This window comes from Stomoxys calcitrans, chromosome 3 (assembly GCF_963082655.1).
Source record: "Stomoxys calcitrans chromosome 3, idStoCalc2.1, whole genome shotgun sequence".
Taxonomy (NCBI): Eukaryota; Metazoa; Arthropoda; class Insecta; order Diptera; family Muscidae; genus Stomoxys; species Stomoxys calcitrans.
In genome coordinates, this window is record NC_081554.1 from 113,462,877 (window position 1) to 113,485,495 (window position 22,619).

General features: G+C 40.0%; 1 protein-coding gene across 2 annotated transcripts in view; it reads left to right on the plus strand.

Annotated features, from left to right (window-relative positions):
* The window catches only part of LOC106093830 (serine-rich adhesin for platelets), a 104,721-nt gene extending 85,808 nt beyond the window's left edge, over positions 1-18,913 (plus strand). For both annotated transcript variants that reach the window (XM_059364591.1, XM_059364592.1), the window contains exon 6: positions 13,212-18,913. In XM_059364591.1, the coding sequence (XP_059220574.1) occupies positions 13,212-13,891 (680 nt within the window). In that variant the 3' untranslated portion in view covers positions 13,892-18,913. The remainder of the gene's footprint in view (positions 1-13,211) is intronic.
* The last annotated feature ends 3,706 nt before the right edge of the window (positions 18,914-22,619 follow it).

Consider the following 22,619-nt stretch of genomic DNA (forward strand, 5'->3'; position numbering starts at 1 on the left):
CCGTGCTTCCTCGCTGGCGCACACTTTGAGCCCAATCCAACTTTGTGACCCACACACACAGGGCTTGTCGGGTCCCTTTTCGATGCCATCCCCACCTGTCGTGATTGTGGCAGGGGGGATTTTCAGTCTCCTGCAATCCGCCAGACTTTAGCGATATGGTCGATAGTTCCTCAGACAATTTTTCAGCAACAAATGCTGAGTCGTCTTCTGATTCCCCAACTCCACCGCTTCTATAGACCTGCAGTTTCAACTTGTTGAACGGATAAGAACATCTACACGAACAATTACAACAACATGGGGCGTAAATTTAGGTAACCTCTGGCATTTAAAATTTTGAAGTGCTGCCAAATAGGCATTCACAGTCCTATCTTTTTGCGAAAGGTAGAGCTCTTAAAATCATACAAAAAACTTGCATAGATGTCTTATCCAGACCCGTTTCGATGGCATCCCCACCTGTGTTGATTGTGGCAGGGGGATTTTCAGTCTCCTGCAATCCGCCAGACTTTAGCGATGTGGTCGATAGTTCCTCCGACAAGTGTTCAGCAACAAATGCTGAGTCATCTACTGATTCCCCAACTCCACCGCTTCTATAGACCTGCAGTTTCAACTTGTTGAACGGATAAGAACATCTACACGAACAATTACAACAACATGGGGCGTGAATTTAGGTAACCTCTAGCATTTAAAATTTTGAAGTGTTGCCAAATAGGCATTCACAGTCCTATCTTTTTGCGAAAGGTAGAGCTCTTAAAATCATACAAAAAACTTGCATACATGTCTTATCCAGACATCCATAACTTTTTATAATATATTAGAGATACAAAATTTTAAGACTACAGTCAAGGTATCTTCGGCATTTTTGGAATTATAGCAATATTTCTTTACCAGTTGCAAATCTGATTATACCATTGGAAAGGTTACAAGATTCTCCGAAAAATAAAAATGTTATACGCTACAACTTATAATTTCAGAAAAAAATGAATTGCGAATTATGATGAAAAGGCTAAAGGAGGCCACGGTAGCGCAGAGGTTAGCATGTCCGCCTATGACTCTGAACGCCTGGATTCGCATCCTGGCGAAACCATCAGAAAAAAATGTCCGCGGTGGTTTTCCCCTTCTAATGCTGGCAACATTTGTGAGGTACTATGCCATGTAAAACTTCTCTCCAAAGAGGTGTCGCACTGCGGCACGCCGTTCGGACTCGGCTATAAAAAGGAGGCCCCTTATCATTGAGCTTAAACTTGAATCGGACTGCACTCATTGATATGTGAGAAGTTTGCCTCTGTTCCTTAGAGGCATGCCCACCATGTTCATGGGCAAAATTTGTATTTTGATGAAAATTTTACAGAAAATTTAAAAAACTTTTTTTTAAAGTTTTGGTTGATAATTTTAAATATTAAAGCCTTAAAAAGGAGAAAAAGTCAAAAATTAAAAAAAAAAAAAAAATACTTCTCTTACCATTTTAGATACCATTTTTCCATTTATTAAGCTATCATTTGATAGGCTAAACACACCTCTGTCATATGCCGTTTAAATCATTCAATTATCTTATTCTGTTCATAAGACAAAATTTCAATGATTTTTTTTTAACAAAATTGCAATAATACATTTCTACAGACAAAATTGTAATGAAATTTGTATATAAGCAAAATTGCAATGACATTTTTCTAAAGGGAATTTTTTTAGACAAAATTGTAACAAAATTTTTTTTAAAGAGAAAACATACTGGAAAAATTCCTGTAAAGAAAGCATATCAGTGAAAAATTCTCTTAAGAAAAATTTGGTCCAGACCCACCCAGAAATAATATTTTTAAAGACAACATTTCAATAACTTTTTTGCTAAAGACATTTTCGTTTTCTTTTGTTTTAACCATCTTCTAATCTACCATCTCCCACCCGGGCGTTGTTGTTGTTGATGTGGCAGTTTGTTGTGTTGTATCTTTCGTCGATTTCGATCAAGAAATGCTTTTATCAACAACACACTTTCGCTGACTTTTTAATGTTTTTGCTATACTATTCTTTGAATAGAAAGCATTAAACAAATGTCTTAAGCCGGACCGACAAAAGAAAGCGCAAACAGACATTAAAAAATAATCGTAACAAAAAAGGCTCCCCAGCCAGGTGACTCAGCAATAGAAATATCATAGGAGATGCTTTTCCAGCATGCAATATTTAATTAATGCAACCGAGAAAAAATGATATAGACAGATCCAATCATGTCTGAAATTTTGAAAAAAAAATGTCGTAATTCAATAGTCAATATATTCCAAAATCTTGCTAACGGAAAACAGCGTTCTGTAACGATCGCAGCTATCCGGTGTAACAATATTTACGGATTTTTACTTGACCTAGAAAATAAAAACCTTCTACTAAGGAGTGGTGGAATACCAGATATAATTAATATTCACATAATCAGAAAACGGTGCTCTCAAAAACAGTATCCCGCAATCCGACACATTGTAAACAAAACGATGAATCATATTATTGTATATATCTTTGTTATCCTTACAAAATTACCTTGGGTCGTTGCTGCGGGAACCCCAATACCATAACAAAGATCTGAGTAATGAGTAATGCAAAAGCAAGTTTTCTTTTCACACTGATTGGAAGATACATATTTACGCTACATATCCGACGTAGTGAAATAAGGACCCTTTTAAACATATTACTTGTGTGGTCAGAAAAATCAAGCCTACTATCAAACGCTATGTCAAGGCATTTTAAGTTGTTGACAATTCAACTGATTGACCATGAATATGCATGTTTACTACACGACCCACATAAGAATTGGGGTTAAAAAGCAAAGCTTTAGTCTTAGCTGTATTCACATATGGGTTATTTTACCAAGCCAAGCTCGTATTCTTTCAAGCACCATATTTATATTAGACTCAAGACTACAGATCGAACTACCTTTCAAAAACATGTGAAGATCATCAGCATAATACCATGGCAGCCGGTTGTACGTACCGCATTGGCCCGACGGAGTCTTTCATCGGCAAGGGCTGTCGCCTCAGTGAACAACACACTGCTACAACAACAACATCAGCAATCCCATGGCAGCCGGTTGTACGCACCGGATTGACCCGATGGAATCCTCATCGGCAAGGGCTGCCGCCTCAGCGTACGTGTTCGTCTTTTTTCGTCATGGGAGAGGCACATCCCGAAATGCCTTCTCCGCACGCTTCTGGTCCGTGCCGGGATTGAAAAGAACCCCGGTCCCTGGTTCTGTTCGGTTTGCCAGAACCGCCTTCATCATCGATCGGTGTGGGTGCGGTGTAACCGGTGCATGGAGTGGGTACATTTCCGTTCTTGCTCTGGCCTAACTTCGCTACGGGAGTATAGTCATACTGGATATGTCGCTAGGTGCTGTGCGAACATAGCCAGCAGTGGGTCACAAGCGTCGCCGTCGTCGCCTTCGGCGTCCTCGTCGTCGGACTATGTGACCCCCCCGACCTCTCCCGTACGGCAAATAACGCAACGGCAGCATCCTAGCCCTAATATTGCCAGGCCAGTGCCGGGAAGTGTATCGTTCTTGCAGTTAAACTGCAACGGACTGCGTGGCAAGATCAATGAGATCGTGGACTTTATGAGTCGGAAGAGCATATTTGTCGCAGCGATCCAGGAGACAAAGCTGACCAACACCTGCAGCTTGCACAGTTGTCACGGTTACAATGTGCTACGTAAGGATCGCTCAAGGAATGGAGGTGGGGGATTGGCCTTCGTTATACACCATTCCGTGTAGTATAGACCTATCTCGCCTGCGCTTGACGCTAGTGACCCATACATGGAATGTATGGGGTTGCAGTCAGGTTTGGTACTGCCGAGATAGAGATATACAACGTGTATATACCGCCGGTTGGTAGCTGTGTCCCGATTAATGGCCGGGCTTACAACCCCGACATAAGTGGGTTGCTATCTGGCCTTAATCGTCTGGGTCTAGGGGATTTTAATGCGCATCACACGTCATGGCATTCTCCCCTAGGTAACAACCAGCGTGGCATAGCTTTGGCAGAGCAGATAGATAGCTCCACGTTTTGCACGGTGAATGAGGATGCCCCCACTAGGATTACGAGGAGGTGCAGCAGCTCGCCAGACATCTCAATTGCATCCCCTGATCTCCTGAATGACATATCCTGGCAAGCCGTCATCTCTTTGGGCTCAGACCACCTCCCCATAATTCTCACCATCGACCGACCACCCGAGCTGAATCTGGAAATAAACAGGGTAGTCAACGAACATAAGCGGAATTTGTGGCTGGAACACTTGGAGCAATGAAAGGACCTCATTCACTTTTGGCGAGATAACCGTGACTGATCCGAAGAGATGCGCCAGGTTGTTCAACCGTCAATTTATTGTCGAGAGACAGGGCAAGGAGGAGAGCCATTCGCCGTATTCGTGGTCTCCGAGCCGATGAACAGCCATCACAATTAACCGTGGGCGAAGTTACGAATCTCATCCGTGGCGCCAAATCTTCTAAGGCGTTGGGCCCCGACGGAATCTCTACATTGATGTTGAAGAATCTGGATTCATCTGGAGTTGAGTTCCTTCCCACCTGTCATTGAATACTCTTATAGTTCCCGATGTCTGGAAAATGGGCAGAGTGATTCCGCTACTGAAGCCTGTCATGTCACTATGGGCATATACCTAAGCCAGTAATCGGATTGTTGTGCACTCTTAATACTACAAAGTAACTTCGAAAAAGAAAATCTAGGTTAGAAATTCCGTGTTACTTACAAAATCCTTAATTGTTTTCCATAGCACGCCCCTAAATTCGTTCATGTCTAGTATTGTGTCCGCACCTATGTTCCGGTGTCTGTTGGCTGCGAAAGCTGGGTAATGACACAGGAAATGCTCCAACGTCTTATCACCTTCCCCACATGCTATCACTTGCCGCACCGATTTTGCATAAGTGAGCTCGTAGTCCTATGTGTCCCGTTATAATACCAATAGCTATACTGATCTTCTTCCTTCTTCCTTTCTGTAATATCCTCCTCTTCTCACAATCTAGATATCCCCAAAGGATCTTCGTCGTCCTTTTGACTGTTTCACAGTGTTCGTCGGCCACACCGTTAACTCGGACTGCGTCGACCCGGAAGGCTTCGGATTTACCAAGTTTATCGACAGCAGTCCTATAGCCCTCACAGCCAACTCGTCTGCTCATTCATTCCGCCTACTTTGCTATCGCCCGGCACCCAAGCGATGCGGATCGTGCTATTCCCAGAAAAAGCGTTAGTCTCCTTCTTAAACTCTAAGACTGTTCGTAACTCCCTGGTTGTTATTGCCCTGATGGCCAGTTTACTGTCCGAAAACAGATCTCAGTCCATGGGTTCTCAATGCTGACGCCCAGGCCAACTCTGTCCTCTAGCTTTAATACCAGACCTCAAGTGTCATCTTAGGTATCCGATCGGAAACCATTGCCGTGGGCGTGGTCCTCATCGCTCCGTCTATACCAAGACAACATGTTCTCTGTACCTGTTGTATTATCCTTAATTTGCAATTTTTCTCCATCGCAGTCCACCAAACTACTGAGGCGTAAGTAAGTATTGGTCTAATCACGCTCCTGCAGAGCCAGTGGACTGTCCTCGGATTCAGGCCCCATTACGAGCACCCGGCCCGTCTACATAGTGTCCAACATCTGTGAGCCTTCTTCAATTCAGTTTCCTGTCCAAGATCACACCTAAGTATTTAACTTGGTCAGATATCGAAATCGTCTTATTGAGGAAACGTGGTGCGTTAAATTGGAACAACTTCATTTCAGTCTTCTCTGGGTTAACATTGAGACGTCTGGGTCTAGCCCAGTCAAATGCCATATGCAAGGCGCTTTCGGCCCTTCTGCATTGCTCGTTCGGATCCTTACCCTTTAGAAATATTATAACATCGTCTGCGTAGCAGCCGAGTTAAAATCACTCCTGAGTCAGCATCCGTAATAGGCAATTTATGGTGGTCACCCATAGGAGTGGCGATAAAATGCCCCCCTGTGGCGTGTCTTGTGCCACTTTCTCTCTTATATTTATGCCATGGGACACAATTTATCCACCTGTTCCTTGACATATGGTTTATCCAGTCTCTAAGGACCGGGTCCACCCGGTACTGGTCTCAAGATTGAATCAGTGTGTCGGTCCGCACATTGTGAAAAGCCCCCTCGATGTCAATGCATACCGCCAGGGTGTACGTTTTGGCATCGAAGGATTCTTCTATTTTATGCACAACCTCGTGCAGGGCAGTCTCCACCGACCTTTCCTTGACATAGGCATGCTGTTTGTATTTGCTGTTCAATGGTTGTCGTATTTTTTATCATGATATCCACAATGGTTTTGAGTAGAAAGGACGTAAGGCTTATTATCGCATATCTTGCCTTGCCTGGCTTGGGTATAAACACCACCCTTGCCTCCTGCAGGCTTTCGGAGTATATGCAAGTCCTAGTCGGTCTTCTTTGTAGTAACGCCAGAAATATTCCATCCGGGCCGGGTGACTTATATGGTTTGAAGCTCCTCAAGGCTTCCTTGACCATAAATTCCGTTATGATAAACCTTCGATCAACCTCATTATTCCAAGATTCCGGTGTCTGCGTTAGACCCGTCGTATCCCGTGGAAAATGCGTTTTCATCAAAAGCCTCAACATGTCCTCCGTTGTTTCTGCTCTCACTCCCATGTCGTCTACTAATAGTTCAGTTTGGGTATGGGTTTTTGAGAGAAACTTTTTATCTTGGCGGCGTCATTAAAGCTATCGACCTGTTAGCAGAAAGCTTCCAGGAGGCACGTTTTGCCGCTCTGGTAATCTTATTGTATTCCTTGAGCCGTGTTAAAAAGTCTGCAGACCTCTTTCCCAATATTGCGAATCTCCCCGTTCCTCCAGGGTTTTTCTTGGGCTGATTTCCTTTCCCGAAGAGGACAACTATCTTCGAAGGACCTCACCAGTGCAGTCGTAATCCTGTTGACATTGTCGTCAATGTCTTCTATGCTTGGACAATCTAAATTATATTGCCCACGTTTTCTTCTGAGTAGTCTTACGAATTTTGGACAGTTGTTATCAACTTATTACGTAAGCTTATCCGATTCGGCGCTGGCCGTGCCATTCTAAACCTATTGTAAACCTAAACGATGGTCAGAGAAAGAGTGTTCCATGGAGACACTTCTATCCTGAACCTCACCGATTAGAATTTCCGAACATCAATATTATTATCAAAAGTAGCGGTGTTATTGGTCAAGTAGAAATCCACAAATGCAAGCCTGGATGCAAGCCATGAAATCAGAGATGAATTCATTGATTGAGAACAAAACCTGGGTACTCACGAATCTTCCTAAAGGAGCAAAGGCACTCTGTTGAAATGAGTATATGGTGTGAAAACGAAGTCAGATAGCAGCATTGAAAAGTACTAGGCAAGACTGGTTATAAAAGGATTTAAACAAAAGGAAGGCGTAGATTATGATGAAACTTTCAGTCCAGTAGCAAGAATGTCAAGTATACGCTCTGTCCTAAGTGTTGCTGCAACTGAAAGGCTACATTTGTCACAATTCGATGTGTCTATTGTATTTTTATATGGTGAATTGAACTAGACCGTGTATTGGTACAGCCAGAAGGTTTTAGCGATGTACCATATAGAGGTCGCCCGTTAAAACGAAGTCTCTATGGTTTGAAGCACGATATTGGAACAAATGAATGGGAGATTTCTTTAAGTAACTTGGATTTAAGGCCAATTCTGCAGCTAGCTGTTTGTTTATAAGAGAGAAAGATGATAAAAAGTTAATCCTTGCTATGTCTATGTCGACGGTGGGTTAGTGGCTGCATCAGACAAAGAAGAACTGGAGCATTTTCTTGACAGTTTAAAATCAGAGTTCAAGATAGTTTCTAATGAGACATCATACTTTCTTGGTATGAAAATTGAAAACCAGCGATGATCAAAATAGAATCTCTCAAAACTCTTATGCCAAGAAAATGTTGGAAAGATTTAATTTCTCAGAGTGTCGTCCAGTTTCAATCCTATGGAGAAGTCAAATGCATTTCAAAATCAGGAAAACCACGAATTGAGTTTCCTTATAGACAAGCAGTAGGTGCTCTGATGTATTTGATGCTAGGAACAAGACCAGATTTGGCAATTAGTGTCGGTTATCTATGAAGGTGTCTTGACAACTACACTGGTGAAGATATTCAAAGGCTCGAGCGAGTATTCAGATATATTGCTGGTAACATAGATATTGAATTTGCTTATAATAAAGAAGGACCCAAGATATTAGAATGTTATAGTGATGCTGACTATGGCGGATGTGTCAGTACAGTACAATCTACAACAGGTGTTATTGCAACCTATGCAGGTGGAGCTTTATGAGTCAACGACAACCAACAGTGTCAACTTCGACAACTGAAGCACAAGTGAAGCCGCAAAAGAAGAAATATGGCTTAAACGAGTTTACAAGAACATAATAAATTATAAGGACATTTCAATAATAAAGATTGACAATACGGCTGCAATTCGTCTATCAAAGAACCCAGAATTTCATGAACGAACAAAACACATTGATTAGATATTTCAATAATAAAGATTGACAATACGTCTATCAAAGAACCCAGTATTTCATAAACGAGCAAAACACATTGATTAGAAGCATTCTTCATACGAGAAAAGGTCACAGAAGGTGCAAAGTAAACGTGGCGGGTTTCATCTGAGAATCAACTAGCAGATCCAATGACCAAAACCTTACCGAAGACTCGTTCACAATTCTTATGCAATCGCTTAAATATTAAGTAATTAAACATGGGAAAGTGTTGAAATATATGTTTAACAAATAAATATTTACTTGTATCGTTCATTGTTATTATGTTACTAGGCAATGAATTTGTATGAATGAATTTGTATGTTCGAGATATTTTTCCAAATTTACTTCAATAAAATATTCCAATCTAATAACCTGCACTTGCTGGTTTTCTCCATCAGAGCGTTTGTAGCAGTCTCGCTCCGGCGAAGGTTTATTTGGATGATCTCAATCATTGGTCCTCCATTAAATGGGCTTTTTTTGAGTGGGTGATGGGTGTTCGCTCCCTGTTCTTTAGGCTGCATTGAATTTCGTGTACTGCCTGATGTTTCAGTATTAGGTTCATTGCCTATCCAAGACTTCCGAATCTTCATAACGTCAGTAATGGTTCCATCGTCGGGTCCCTGGTCGTTAGGCTGTATTGAGTTTACCGTCCCTGCACTGCTTCATGTTCCAATATTAGGATCTTTGCCTATCCTAGTCTTCCAAATGTTGAATAAATGGGCTACTTGGGAGTAGGTGATGGTGTCATCGTACGCTTCTTTAGGATGCTTTGACTTTCCTGTCACTACACAGACTGATGTTTCAGTATTAGGTCCTTTGTTTATCCTAGTCCTCCGAATCTTGGTAAATTCCTTGATGGTTCCATCGTCTGGTCACTGTTCGTTAGGCTGTGTTGAGTCTCTCGCCCCTTCACTGCTTAATGTTTTCAAAATTAGGATCTTTGCCTATCCTAGTCTTTCTATTACTGGGACAGTCGGTAATGGTCTCGTCGTCAGCCCCCTATTTGTTGGGCGGTATTGAGTCACCTGCCACTGCACGCCCTAATGTCTCAATATGAGGATTTTTGCCTATCCTAGTCTTCCCAACCGTAGTGCGCCATGCCTTTAGCCTTGACCAAACATGTCACGGAGACTTGATCAATGCAAACCACAAGGAGTTGTTGTTGTTGTTGTAGCAGTTTATTGTGTACTATCTTTCGTCTGCTTGATTCTGTTGAGTGTCAAGACCCAGGAACTCCGCGACTAAGATGGGGTGCGTCCACAGGGATCTGGGTCTGAGTCGAGTGGGTCTGGCCGGGCAGTTAAACAGGTGACGTGTATCGTGCGGTCCCTGGTTACAGTCGGGACATACATCTTGCACGTCGGCCTCAATCCTAGCTCTGTGGGAATTGAGGCGGCTGCATCTGCCGGAACGTAATTGAGCCAGAATCACTCTGGTTTGCCGGGGGAGGTCGATTTCTTCGGGTGCAATGGGTGGCGGTCGTTCTCCAAGGACTACATTCACTCGGTAGCCAGTTAACGCGTCTGCTACCGTGTCTGCATGAATGTTGTTCAGACCCGCTTGATATGCCGCTTGATCTAGAGGTTCTCTCTTGTAGCGCTGGACCTCACGCTCTAGATCATGTAGATCTACCTTAAGGCTTCTGGGCGGTGGGTATCTATCCACAAGATGATGATTTGGATGATTTCTGCGATAACAGCCCAAAAGGTATTGCTTAGACAGCATGTAGTTATGTCTTCGCACTGGTAGGATCTTTGTCTCCTGGTGGAGGTGGTCCACATGAGAACTAAGGAGGCAGCCCGTCGCAGTTCGGAGGGCGGCATTCTGACAGATCTGAATATTATTCCACTGCGTGTCACAAAGCTGACGTGACCACACTGGCGCTGCATAACTTACCACAGACCGGCCAATTGCTTTGTACGTGGTCAACAAGGTTTCTTTGTCTGCACCCCAAGTGCTGCCAGCGAGTGACTTGAGGACCTTGTTTCTACTTTTGACTTTATTGCAGATTGCTGTGGCATGTGGGGAGAAAGTGTAGGAGCTGTCAAATGTGACGCCAAGTATTTTGGGACACTTGATGGTCGGAATCAATTCTCCATCGACCATCACAGTCAGCTCAGAATTCACCTCACGCGTATTTGTAGTGAACAGTGTGGCTGAGGATTTGGTGGCGGATATCTTCAGATTTCTTGCAGCGAAATATGAGGCAAGCTCGTTGAGGTAGACGTTCAACCTATCGCAGATGTCATCAATGGGTGGGGGGCCTGATGCCAAGATCGTACAGTCGTCCGCATATGATACGATCTCTATGCCGTCTGGAGGAGGTGGGATGGAGGATAGGTAGAGGTTAAACAGAGCCGGAGATATCACCCCGCCTTGGGGAACTCCCTGTTTCACTCTACGATGTTTTGACTTCTTATCCCTAAATTCCACAAATGACTGGCGGCCACACAGATAATTCGCGACCCAACGTTTAAGGCCTGGCTGGAGGGACGTGTTGGCGATATCCTCAAATAATTTGGCATGGCTGACCGTGTCGAATGCCTTCGATAGGTCCAATGCCACGAGGACCGTCCTATCACATGGCCTGGGTTGATTGAAGCCACGGCAAATGTGTGTGGTGATGGCATGCAAAGCTGTTGTTGTGCTGTGCAGTCTCCGAAATCCGTGTTGATGCTCGGCGAATGGAAATTCTCCTACGAGGCTCGGGAGCAGTAATGCCTCAAGCGTCTTAGCCACTGGTGAGAGAAGGGAGATCGGTCTGTACGACTCCCCCAAACTCGGGTCTTTACCAGGCTTCAGTAGCGGGATCACTCTGCCCATTTTCCAGACATCGGGAACTATAAGAGTGTTCAATGACAGGTTAAGGACAGTGGTAAGGTACTCAACTCCAGGTAAATCCAGATTCTTCAGCATCAATGTAGAGATTCCGTCGGGGCCCAACGCCTTGGAAGATTTGGCGCCACGGATGACATTCGTAACTTCGCCCACGGTAAATTGTGATGGCTGTTCATCGGCTCGGAGACCACGAATACGGCGAATGGCTCTCCTCCTTGCCCTGTCTCTCTCGGGATGCACGATAAATTGACGGTTGAACAGCCTGGCGCATCTCTTCGGATCAGTCACGGTTAACTCGCCAAAAGTGACTGAGGTCCTGTCGTCCCGTGTACCGGGGTTCGAGAGCAACCCACTTATGTCGGGGCTGTAGGCCTGGCCATTAATCGGGGCACAGCTGCCAACCGGCGGTATATACACGTTGTATATCTCTATCTCGGCAGTACCAGACCTGACTGCTACCCCCATACATTCCATGTATGGGTCACTAGCGTCAAGCGCAGGCGAGATAGGTCTATACTGCACGGAATGGTGTATAACGAAGGCCAATCCCCCACCTCCATTCCTTGAGCGATCCTTACGTAGCACATTGTAGCCGTGACAACTGTGCAAGCTGCAGGTGTTAGTCAGCTTTGTCTCCTGGATCGCTGCGACCGATATGCTCTTCCGACTCATAAAATCTACAATCTCATCAATCTTGCCTCGCAGTCCATTGCAGTTTAACTGCAGGAACGATACATTTCCCGACACTGGCCTGGCAATAGTAGGGCTAGGGTGCTGTCTTTGCATAAATTGCCGTACGGGAGAGGTCGGGGGGGTCACATAGTCCGACGACGGCGACGCTTGTGACCCACTGCTAGCTATGTTCGCACAGCACCTAGCGACATAGCCAGTATGACTATACTCCCGTAGCGAAGTTAGGCCAGAGCAAGAACGGAAATGTACCCACTCCAAGCACCTGTTACACCTCACCGACACTGACCGATGATGAAGGCGGTTCTGGCAAACGGAACAGAACCAGGGTCCGGGGTTCTTTTCAATCCCGGCACGGACCAAAAGCATACGGAGAAGGCACTCCGGGATGTGCCTCTCCCATGACGAAAAAAGACGAACACGTACACTGAGGCGGCAGCCCTTGCCGATGAAGATTCCATCGGGTCAATCCGGTACGTACAACCGGCTGCCATGGGAGTGTTCCTTCCCCCTTCTCCTCCCTGACTGCATAAGTCAGCTCATCTCTGTTGTGCTTCCTTGCCACTCTGGCATAAGAGGGCGACTCCTTACCATTCTCAGCGACCATCTTCCCCTTCCTTGATGTCTGTGGTCTCCTTTTGGAAGTCACAGTCCTCCATGAAACTCAGGGGCTGTGTGCGCTTCCTTCGTTCCTGTTCCGACTTTGTCTCCCTCCGAAGAATACTGTCTAGAGTCTCCATTGCGGGAGGGCTGGCTTGGTTTTCACAGAGTACTTGAAAGCGGGGAGCTCATCACAATCCACTAACGGCAAAAGATATTAGGGCGTTTTCTGATGGAAGTATCACTTTTATAACAATTGACTTTCATACCGAATATCTATAAGAAATTACGAATTTTAAAAATTTGTCGAAATATGCTAATTATTATCATTATTATAAGAGACATTCTCGAAAAAATGTGAATTTGGAGTTGACTAAAATGCATGGAACTTTTACTAATTATGGACATATTTTTGAGCATCAGCCAGTTATATGATTTAGTGAGGTTTACGAATTAAAGGTGTGCAATTTATCGCAATTCTATTGTATAACAAATCGCTTTATTGTAAATACGTGATATTTTAATAAGATTTTTGTTTTTCATTTTAGTGCCTTTGGAACAGTCTACTGCGGAACACCATCTCCAATCGGCATCCCAAAAAAACGCAATGCCAATTCGGAAGCAATCACCACCTACATGGACAAAAATTGGCACAGATATGTTAACTGCTGCTGGCACCAATAACGTCGATTTGGCCAATAGCGTTGCGACCACAGCTGCTGCAGTTGTAACTGAGCAATCGAGATCATTTCTGGATGCGGCCTCCAAACAGTTTCGTGATTTTAGCAAGCAGGTATTCCGACAAAACTTATCATTTGGTAACGAGTCGGTGACAACTGCATCGACTACGACAATAACGTCATCGACTGTCAACAACCCTAGCAGTGCAGAAGGCACCAGTGCCGCCGGTTATGGAGAAATGGCCGGAGTGATGGGCAGCGGTGCTGGCGGTAGTTGCAATAAAGTTGCGTCTATAACAAGTTCCTGCGCTGTAGCCTCAACCTCAGCCATCGAATGCAATGTCGATTCTTTACCCACCGATGTTAAACAAGAAATCAAAGAAAATATTTCACCTGAACATACAATTAATGAGGAGACATTGCATAAAATACAAAAATTACACGGCAGTACAACGACGTCCACAGCATCGCCACCTGCTGACTGTATATACGAAAGTGATGAATTAAGTCCCAAGGACGCTCAAAGTGGAGTTGAAAATAATAAATGATTTGATACGTGCATGCATAAACTTGTCCGCACAATTTCCACCACCAACCACAAAAAAACATATTTTTAATGTATGCCTTTGTTCCCTACCCGCTCCTATACAACTCGACCCTAACCTTATCCCAGCCTTAGGCTATTTTCCTTCGCCCTGTCTCTAAGTCATCCTCCCATATTTCATCCTTCTTATATTGGGGTATTTTACCCTGGTTTATTATTATTTTTGATATTTTGTTTAAATATTTATTAGGTATATACAAGTATATACATACACGTACACATTTTATTTCTAATATTAAGTGTTTGTTCTCTTGTTTCCTCTTTTACTGTGTTTAATATTAGTGTCTTGCAAATGTAATTCTTCTGTTTATTTAAAAACATTACTTCATTCGGCTTTTACGATCGCTATAATGTGACCGCTTGGATAATTCCACAGATTTTCACGTCAATTCGCTGTTAATCTTGCCGTTTCGTCCCGTTTTTTAAATCCGTAGTTTCTTGAAATTCATTTAAAGTACATATATTTGAGATCGCAGGCTGTGCCAACTTAGATTATTGAACAACACATCATGACTAGTGGTCGCATTTTTTATTAGAAAGAGAAATTAATGCAATCTCACTCTCACATGATATTTTTTGTTACATATGAGGTTCCTTATCATTGAAGCTATAACTTAAATCGGGCAGCATATATTAAAAGTTCATTTTCGGTACATTAAATACAAATAAAATTGTCCAGATGCTTTAGACGATATATGGTCCTATGAGAAGTAGTAGTATTTTTTTGCCACATACAGTACGTCACGGAAGCTAGGTAACACGCTACTATTTGGGACGTGCAAAAATTGATTGATGATTGCCTATTGTGCGTCATTGTTTCTATGTTTTCTTCTGTCAGTTCGATAAAGAGATGCTATGCTAAACTCTGAAATTATTTGCTTGTTTCGTGTTAGCGTTAAAAAAAAACGAAATTTTAATGTTTTAAACACAAATCTTTTAATTTTAAGGTTGCTGCCCATGATAATACACATGAAAGCTAGAATGTCAATTTGACAGTCTAGTGGGTTGTAAAACTCCCATCAGGGTTGTATTTTATTTTGTTGTTATTGGGAAAGGATGAGACCATCCTTCCTTTGTTAACACTGCTTTAACTATTTTAAAACGTCTTCAACGCGATTTTTTTTTAAACGTACACGTACACCCTTTGCCGATGTAGGCCGCTGCCATGGGATTGGATTGTAAATGGGGGGACCAAAGGAGGAAGAAATGCTTGTTCATCGAATGTTATGCCAAAATGAAATAATTATCAATATTCGTGAGTAACAGAACCAGTACCTTAGGAATGTTTCGATACCTTAATCGAGGTACTATGCCATGTAAAAACTTTGGCACCCCGTTCGGACACGGCTATAATATGGGGTCCCTTGTCATTGAGCTTAAGCTTGAATCGAAAAGCGCTCATTGATATGTGAGACGTTTGGCCCTGTTCCCTAATAGAATGTTCATGGCCAAGTTTGAATTTGCAAATCGAAAATCAATTATTTACCTTGTTTTTGCTTCTTTTAAGGATTTTAAGACATTTCCCCAAACATAAAATTCAAATGCAGCAAAACTGCCTAGGGAGACAAAATTAGATAGCACGAGACATTAATCGCTCTCAATGTCTTTCGACTAAGCGGGTACTATTGGAAGGAAAGAGGTGTTGGATGCCTCGGCTCCAGCTCAACCAAGATAAAAGGTCTCATTGTAGCGATCGCCGCACATTATCGCCGCAAATGATTCTGTTCGCCCATGGCCTTTAAGGGTTTTTTAATTTGCTTAGAAAATAACATCAACAACTTGAAGGTGGTCCAAAGCTAACTATAATGGTAACAGGGGGGCATATTTATTGCAACAACAATTAAATGATACCTTTGCATTACGATGTGAAACGGCAAAATAATGCATAATGGACAACAACTGTTAATGATACACCGACCCCATCCCCATTGATCTCAATGTATGTGATAATGTCGCAACGCTCTGAGAGTTGCGTCGCTTACTAATACTAATGCAGTTCATTATAGTTAGTCAAACTAAATAAAACAAAATACAAAAAAAAAAACAAAAACAAAAACTAAATAACATAAAAACAAACAAGCAAACAAAGCGTAGTAATTAATACCAGCTACACGTACATATATCGTAATATTGTGATTAACTCTTGTTTATAAATTATTATTATTTGTATAGTTTTATAATCTGCCTTTTTCTGTTTTAATTTTTCTTTCTTTTTTTTAACCATTGCTCTTGAAGGTTTGTACTACACACCTTTACATTTAGTTTATTTTAATCATGAGAAAAAAGGTAAATTGTTGTTGTTGCAAGAGATATGGAAAAACCAACCCTACCCATTATGCTCGAACTTGGCACCTCTTAAGATGCATACAGCGCGTAAGCGTACGAATACTGTTATCCAAAGAGAAATTTACATATTAATATACATAAAACAAATATAATTACATGCATACACACACACACACACACACACATATTAACTATTAAAAATATATGTATATGTATATGTTCATTTATTTACTCCAAACACAAGTCACTGCTAACATTAGTAGCTACACAAAGATACCCTTTTTGAGAGCGGGACATAAAACATCAGAAACAAAAAACAAACAAACCCGACGTATTGCAGCATTATCTAACACAATTTACTTTGAATAGCACGTAACAATGAAATCACCACATTAACTACAAAGGAACACAAATGGGAAAACATTCATTCTAACACAAACCTAACAATTTTGCTAAAAAAAAAACAAAAATCTAAATCATTAAACTCTTTGCTATTGCAGAACATCCACGTTTTTCAATCAAAATGTTATTAGGGCGATTCTTTATCGATAATACGATTAAATCGCGACATGGTGAAGAGAGAGAGAGAGAGAGAGAGAAATATGAAAAAGGCAAGAGAGCAAGTTGATAAATAAAAAACACAATTTTAAGAAACCACAACCTGCAGTTTTCAAGCTACAGTCCTTAAAAATAAAGCCATCGAGCTGAAATTGAGTAAAGTTATAAAAGCTTAAATCTGTAAAGACCGATCTTCCGATTCATCATCTAAACTTAAAAAGAAACTATTGTAATTAGCTGAAACTTGAAAGGTGAATGGTGTTGCCATTTGTGGATGCTAACACAAAACATCGTCCACGTCGGAATATACTGGTAACTATATAGTGCTCTCTAGCCATTTGAATTCGAGAATGGTAAGCGTCTATTGTACTTGATTTCCTAAAGCAACTATTGGCTTGAAATTTGTAAAATTTCTCTCTCCGCTTGCCACACTTTTTTGCACTGTCTCTTACCAATTGAAGGAGAAAGTGCCAACATTCGAACACTTAAACCTACCCTTGTTGTGCATATACAATACCTTTGGGTTGGTACACCCGAATTTCATTAAATTTCAAGTCAATTCTAAAATTCATATATCATTTTCGTCATTAAACTTACTCGCATTGTGACATATTTCGGCAAAACACTTAACTCACCCATTCCTTCAAAGGAAACAAAAACAAAAATTAAATTGCAAACAATAGCAAAGTATCATAAGGCTAACTTTACCATTTGAACACAAAAAAAATGTATCCAATATTGTGTCTCCCCATTATAAATTCCTATAATTTGGGTTAATAATCATTAGGGAAAAGTTAAATAATCACTATTTTGTGAAAATTATGTATACTTAAACGATTATATTAAGTTTTCTTGTTTTTACTATTTTTTTTTTCTTATCTCTATCACTTTCTTGCCCGATTTCATTCTTTTTTTGGAACAATTGGGCTTTGTACTAGAAGTGTGAAAGCTAAAATGAAAACAAAAAGGAAAAACAACAAATCCATTAAAACAAAATAAAGTTATTGTAAATTTACATGTGTATATTTGGTACTTAAGTTGCTCTTTGCTTTCAATTTTACAAGACTAAACTTTTTTCTTAAGTACAACTTATTAATTCGCTTTATACAACGGAATGAGAGACGAAATCAGTCATTACTTAATATTATGTTCTTAACACGAAATGTCACCCACTTACTGACAACCCTGTTTTACTGGAACAGAAAATAGCATTGAGGGTGGAGACAATGAAAGGCTTCTGGCACAGTTAACATGGCCTTAACTAATTCATAAAATAAGTTTCACGAGCTTTTGGAGACTAGCTACTTTAACAACTCAGTGTTACAAACAATGTGATCATTTTCTAGTTTAGAGTGAAATTTATTTGATGAATTAAAGCCTAGTAGTAGTAGTATGTATATCTTATATTCGGGTCTGTTCTGTGTTTCACCTCACTCTCACTTTTCGGAAACTTTTCACTTTCCCCTTGCCAAAATTAGCTGTTCTGTGATAGCGGGGAAAAGCAATATTTCGAATTCCCGTTCGAAAAATGAAAACATGATTTTTTTTGCAAAGTATGCAAGTAAGTTAACAAGTCTGCAAGTAATGTAAAAAAACACCGATTTTAACGGCAGCAGCAAAAAATAGAAGGAAATAATTACCAGCAGTTTAAAACCCATCCCACATAAACCAACATCCAAATGTTGACAAAATTTGTGCTATTTTGTTAAAATTAAAAAATATAGCTGAAAAAAATAATAAACATACCAAAAATTGGCAATTAAGTGCTTATTTGTGATTACATATATTTGCCTGCCAAAAAATGTGTAAAAAATTTTTCACATTTTTCAGGGGAGAAAAAGGCCACGGAACAACTCAAAGTGAAAAGTTTTCGTTTCACTACCCAAAGTGAGTTTCAGAACACACCCGATTGTTTATTCTGTAAGATGCTCATTTGGCAAAGCAATAACTTGGCTAATTGCAGTCTACAAGATTCGTCAGTTTGCCTTGCTCATTTGATTCGACCCCCATAGGTTAGTCTGTATATATTTTCAACATTTATACCGATAACAATAAGAGTTAGACCGAAATGTAAATCAAGTCAAAATATAAAATAAACAAAGTTCCGCTTTAATTAAAATGACTATCAAGAATTTCAGAATCGCAAAGTGAGTTTTGGTGGGAATGATGATGATATTTTCTTGATTAAAACCCAGAAACATTTCATTCATAAGTGTATGAAATGAATGAACAATTTTTTTTTTTATTTTTTTTTTGTTAAGTACACATATGTACACATATGGGCAGAATAAGTTTAAATAAAGCTCTATAAATTAATAATCTTTATAAATTAATAGCTGACCCGGGGTGCTTCGTTACAACCATAAGTATTTGCGACCCCCTTTTGACATGGCCCATATTTGAAAATAGTTTCGTATTCTACTCTCATGTACCTTTCATTTGATGTCCATATTGGTCACACACGGTTATTTTACCTCAAAGTTTTACACAATGAATGCGAAACTGCATTCATCTCCGGGATCTGGCTTTTTTGAAAATTGTGGTTAAGGGGAGCGTTCGCCTCCTCCGAATATCACAAAATGAAGTACCCTATTTTACCTCTACCATCTGTAAGATTTCATGAAAATCGGTTCAGCCGCTTTTGATTCGGAACAAACGAACAAAACGCAACACTTTAATTTTTATATTTATTAAAAAAACAAACATAAATACAGAAAAAACATACTTCTTCGTGTCCCCAAATTTCTACTTTGTAGTATTCAACATACAGCGGTCAAAAAAAGTATTCATCATTAGCAAAATTGATAATAAATTCACTTATTTTGGGTAATTGAAGAAAATTTAAAGTAAACAAATAATGCAGTTTTATGCAATAGTTTATTTTTCGTAATATGTTTTAAAATAAATTCAAAAAATAAATTTAATTAGCGCAAAAAATGCAATTTTATATAATAACACCAAAAACAGAACAAAAAAAGTATTCATCATTGATGTGCTATCATCAAAGTCAAATTCAAATATTATTTGGGAATCCCCCTTTTCTGTTTTATTTAGTAAAGGAGGCTTTGCCCTTGACAGCAAATATTTAATTTCATTGAAAATATAGTTTTTGTCAAAATGGGTCGTAAGCAAAACGAGGTTTCTGATGAGGTAAAAGTTTTGATAATAAAACACCACAGGAATGGTTTAACTCAAAAAACTATCAGTGAAATATTAAATAGACCACGATCTACTATACAATCCATCATCAGAAAGTGGACAGAAACGAAAACTGTTGACAATAAACCAAGATCTGGTCGACCAAAAGCACTTTCAGTTGGAGATGTGCGTTGGCTAGTGCGGCAAGTTCAGAAAACTCCGAAGACAAATGCGACCATTCTTCGTAAAAACACTATGGAATATTTAGGGAAGGAAGTTACTACACAAACAATTCGAAATACACTCAAAAGGCATAGTTACAGAGGAAGAACTGCACGTAAGAAGCCCTTTATAAATAAAATAAACCGAGTGAAAAGGCTAAACTTCGCAAAAATGTATGTAAAACAGCCCGAATCATTTTGGAAAACAGTCATTTTTGCAGACGAGAGCAAGTTTAATCTTTTTGGGTGCGATGGAAAGGTCATAGTGTACAGAAAACCAAATACAGAGCTTGAAGAACGAAACACAGTTGCTACTGTAAAACATGGTGGAGGTGGTTTAATGGTTTGGGGGTGTATGGCGGCTTCAGGAGCGGGAAATCTTGAAATTATTAATGGAGTAATGGATCATAAGTATTACATTGACATTTTAAAGAGGAATTTAAAAGATAGTGCTGTAAAACTTGGGCTTGGTAATAACTTTCAATATTATCAAGATAATGACCCCAAACATTCTGCTTTAAATGCCAAGATGTGGATGCTGTATAACTGCCCCAAAGTCATTAAAACTCCTCCTCAAAGTCCCGACTTGAACATCTTTGGGAACATCTCGAACGCAAATTGAGAACGCGCAATTTTTCGAGCAGGAGTCAAATGCAACAGGTGATAATGGAGGAATGGACTAATATAGACCAAAATATAACCGCTAAATTAGTCCAATCGATGTCAAACCGTTTAAAAGAAGTTATAAGACGCGGTGGTCGAATAACAAAGTATTAATTTTTTTAAATTATGTTATTTATTTTTTTGTTTTTTTGCAATGATGAATACTTTTTTTGTTTAATTTTTTGTGTTCAGCTGTAAAATGGCCCTTTTTGTTCCAATAAATACTATTTTTTTCTTTAAAAACAATGAAATTGTGTACATATATATCACACAAGCACTACTGCATCATTAGTTTAATATGTTTTTATTCTAATTGTCTTTTGTAGACTTTTTAAAAAAAAACATTGAATGATGAATACTTTTTTTGACCGCTGTAGGTTTTTGAATGTAAAACAGTCGTAGTCATCGGCGAATTTCACATTTCGTGGTATTCTGTAATTTATTCGCCTTCGACAGTTTGATAATAGAACTATATTACGGTAAATAAAAAAATAATATAAGAGCCCGGCCAGGATTCGAACCTGGGACCACGGAGCAACAGCGAGAGCCATTGCCGTTGTCTTAGCGTTCGAAGGCATCAATGCAACTTCCAACAGATGAACTAAATCATGCGTGGTACGGATGAAAGTGTAATTTACCACGGAGAGAATGTCTGCCATTACACAAAAATAAATGCATTGGAAAAGGTGCAGCTAATTAGCAGGGTTGTCGAGCTTGGTTAATGTGGTAATTGTATCATAGATGCGTTTTCGCAATTAAATACGATTTAAATACAACATACCAACGCCATCGCCTTGAAGCCATCACACCTAATATGGTTGAAAAGTCTTCTAACCAGAGACGAAACGCGTCCCATAGTGGTTGGTGTGTGTTGCTACCTTTGGCTTTCCTTTTCCATTTGCATCTCAGATCATTCAGATCGTCTCGAAAGAGAAACAAACAAAAATTTTAAAAAAATAATATAAAAGTAGGTTCCATACTTTTTCGACAAACAGGCACGATGTAGTTTACCTTTTAGCCCTTTTAGACGGCACATCATGATCGTACTCACGGCGTGTACGTGTTGATTACAGATTTTGTCTTTCTGTCAATTAATGATTGCACATTTCTTTGTAAATGGTAAACGATAGACGCCATTCATCGAAAAAATCAAATGATTTTGATTTAGCCAAAATTAAACCAATTTTATAATTTGTTTTACTTTTGAATTAGAAATTATTTTTCAAAACATCTTAACCCTTTGCAGTTACAAATTTTTTGTTCAATTTACTCGTGTTTTCAAACGTTTTTGTGTGTGTTTCATTTCCTTCTTCACACTTCTCTAAAGAAATAAGCAAAAGAAAACGTCAGATTTCTATTTGTTGCAACTCATTCCTATGAGAAAAATTATTTATTTTTTCGTCATTTACTTTTTGCGCTTTTCGTTTTTTGAGTAGAGTTGCCAATAATATTTTGGCTAATAATGTAGATATGTGCTGTAAATAATCATTTTCATAAGCAAACAACTTTACTTCATGTTGCATGTAGCTATTAAAACACAGATTTTCATTCGTAGTTAAGCCTAGTACTGACTTCGACTTTTCACAGGATCAACAGTCAAAACGCACTATAAAAAATGGTGACGGATATAATGCGAACACATTCCGTACAAGTGGTACTGAGTTCTATGAGCAAAATAGTAGCGACATGTCGCTGCATCAGAATAAATTTCGCACAATTTTAATTGCAAATGTAATTATATTCTTACGAAGTGAGCCGAATCAACTTCGCTTCAATACTGTTGTCTTTGTTGTGCGTTGCTGTTTG